Source organism: Oculina patagonica, chromosome 2 (genome assembly GCF_052425735.1).
Source record: "Oculina patagonica isolate OP01 chromosome 2, crgOcupat, whole genome shotgun sequence".
Taxonomy (NCBI): domain Eukaryota; kingdom Metazoa; phylum Cnidaria; class Anthozoa; order Scleractinia; family Oculinidae; genus Oculina; species Oculina patagonica.
In genome coordinates, this window is record NC_135759.1 from 23,383,883 (window position 1) to 23,387,053 (window position 3,171).

Sequence of the window (3,171 nt, forward strand, 5' to 3'; positions counted from 1 at the left end):
GACTTTGATCCTTAACCAAACTAAACAACCTGGTACAACAGGAGAGTATGACATTCGTTGTACTATTGAAAACCATACACATTCACAGTGGCACATATCTATAGCACATATATGGGAGTCCCCCCTCCCTGCCCGCGATAGCACTACAATTCCATTAAAAGCATCTTGTTCCAGTCAGCTGCGCAGATAAACAAAACAGGACACAAGTGCCGACTTGTCTGGCTACGAACTTACATCCGGACAATAATACCTTACCTGTTATCAAATGTCAGACTAAATAAGCTTTTGCTGAACAAAGATCAAAGGTCTCTCTGCTCTCATGACTGCGAAGCAGCGTCAATTGCACATGCGTAAGTGCACACAATTGTAATTTAAAATAGAAAGACGATGGGTGTGCATCATTTAACAGCAAAACGTGCAGCAACCCACACGCAACACAATCATGAGCTCCAGACCTTATCGTGTCGGTCAATGGCTTCCTTCCGACCCGAAAGTTCTCAACGAATGGTTGGCCAACTTGATCAAAGAAGTCGAAGCTGACGAGATCTGGAAAGCTAAGTTGGCGGCGATTAAGGCTCTTCACCCACCAGTTGAAAATGAAGAGACAGCCACGGGTGGACTGCCCCCTCCAGCTCCTACAGACGAAAAGCTCCGTCTTCATCCTCCAGTTGAGGATTTGAAGAATGCTATTCTCACCGACCCCGAGATCAACATGTTCTTCCACCAAATGTTCTGGCAGCAGTATCTACTCCCAGATTCTTCGGAAGGAGTGAAAATTCCAACGTGGCAATTGATGATTATTCTTATCGACTACATCATGACCACGGCTCCTAAGTTCAACGAAACTGGTTTGGTTGGCTTCCCCATCAATGTCATCTTGAACTGGCCGATGAATACGACTGCTGGCTTTGCTGCTTTTCTGAACGACAAAGTCAACAGGTTGTTCAAGAATATTCTGAAATACTGGGGAGAGGGGTACCTGTCCAGTGAAGCATCTTGCTCTGTTTTGACTACGGAACCTGGAGGTTGGTTCAGCAAGGAGGCCTTGGAAGCAATGCCAAATTTTGTTAAAGAATTTAAATGCAATCCAGAGGCACCTCATTATGGCTTCAAGTCATGGGATGATTTCTTCACCAGAGAGTTCCGCCATGGCATTCGTCCGGTAGCATCTCCAGACGACGATTACATTGTTGCCAATGCCTGTGAGTCAGCGCCGTACAAGATAGCTAAAGACGTACAGAACAGGGACTTCTTTTGGATAAAGAAGCAACGGTACTCCTTGGATTTCATGCTGAACATGAGTGACTTGGCCAAGCAATTTCATGGTGGAACCGTGTACCAGGCGTTTCTCAGCGCCACCAGTTATCACCGATGGCACAGTCCTGTGTCGGGTACCATCTACAAAACAGAAATGGTGGATGGCTCCTACTACTCGCAAACCCACAACATCCAAGACGACCCCGCATCACCCAACATGTCACAAGGATACCTGGCTCAGGTAGCTGCCCGAGGAATCATTTACATTCAAGCCGACAATCCTGATATTGGCTTGATGTGTTTCGTATCAATCGGTATGTCAGAAGTGTCTTCCAACGAAATCACTGTTAAGGAGAAACAGAAGGTGAAGAAAGGCGACCAGCTCGGTATGTTTCACTTTGGTGGTTCCACGCATTGTCTGATATTCCGACCCGGAGTGAAAGTCGAATTTGATACCCGAAATCAAACACCAGGTCTGGATGCGGAAAATATTCTAGTCAGAGCTAAAATCGCGACCATATATAAGTAGTGAAGACCCGCAGTTGTGAAGATTTTGAAAGACAATGAACTGTGCCGAATTACATAGATGTGGGTTTACCTTCCTAATTTTTACTTATACATTAGCTTTATCAAGGGTTTCGTAAACGTCCCAATGCATGCAGTGTAGACCTTTTGGTTTAAAAGTGCAAGAAACCTTTTTATATGCATCTTTTTGTGAAACTAGCATGTTGTTATTTAGGTGTAGAGGTTCGCTATCCGCACTCGTTTAATAGGTGCGTCCTTTTGTTAGGTGCGCCATTTTAAACCGCAATTGATAGAATGTTTTCAGTTAAATTTGCACCTTTTAACCTATTCAGTTATTTTATTTTTCCTGTTGCATTTTGCTAATCATGTTTGTGGATTTATTGTTCAGGTTATTTGCTTAACTATGTAGCCCGGAAACTGAAAACCCCTTGTAGGGCGTTGCAATAGAGTATGTATGTAAAAAACGTCTCCGTCTAAACGATTGTGTAAAATGCAAGGTCTCATGGGGTATCAGTATAATAGAAAACATTTTAGTTGTAAAACCTTGAAGTATCGATATTTTACATTTCTGTGTGAAAGCTTGCGTGCTGTGTGACAATAAAGATTTTTGTAAATTGAGCTGTCTGACCTCGTGGACTTTGACATCGAGCTATTTATTTGAGGATGTTTTCTTTTACATGATACCATGAATTGACCAGTCGCAGCTAAGTCACCATGTTTATGATCAGATGTGTAATCTTGTGCATGGATAAACACAAAGTGTAGTTTCAACTTTGTCCGGTGTGTCAGTGTGTCACGATCACGTCGGTTCAGTTTTCCCAAAGCAGGGTTTGGTCTGTTTTACATCCTGGGTTTGCATGCAGAATAGAGAGAGTGTCTGGGCCACCATCTCCTTAACTGAAAAAAAAAACGACGTTTTGTATTCAGCTTTGATACCCTATACAATCGGCTCTTCGAGCAACCTCATGGTAGTTGATGAAGTGCCGACCTCGCATCTAATAAGACCCAGTTCACCATTTGCGTGAATTATCCACTGAGTTGCGTCATGATGGTCGTGCTCCAGGTTCGTGCGCCTCACCACAAACCGGGCCTGATCCGCGAGATTGTGTGAACTCCAGCACGGCGGAGGGCGAGAGGCCGACACTGCGAAGGAGACGGGGGACGGTGTGTGGATGTGAGGTGCCGCGCGCGCCGCGCTGCCGGAGGGGCCGCGGGGGGGCGGGAGGGAGAGGGGAGGGCGGGAGACGGGCGGGGGACGGGGGCGGGGGAGCACGGCGGGGCCCCGGGGGGGAGGCGGGCGACCGCGGAGCGGAAGAAGGAGGACGGAAACACGCACCAAGCGCGAACACACCTCAACCATCGGTAAAAACGAATCCTTTATTTTGTAAG

The 3,171-nt window shown here is 46.1% G+C and overlaps 1 protein-coding gene across 1 annotated transcript; it reads left to right on the top strand.

The window, feature by feature from the left end:
- Positions 1-386: 386 nt before the first annotated feature.
- Positions 387-2,400, top strand: LOC144643622 (uncharacterized). The gene has a single exon (XM_078502930.1). It carries the CDS (start codon positions 443-445, stop codon positions 1,784-1,786), a length of 1,344 nt encoding a protein of 447 aa, XP_078359056.1. The 5' UTR covers positions 387-442; the 3' UTR covers positions 1,787-2,400.
- The last annotated feature ends 771 nt before the right edge of the window (positions 2,401-3,171 follow it).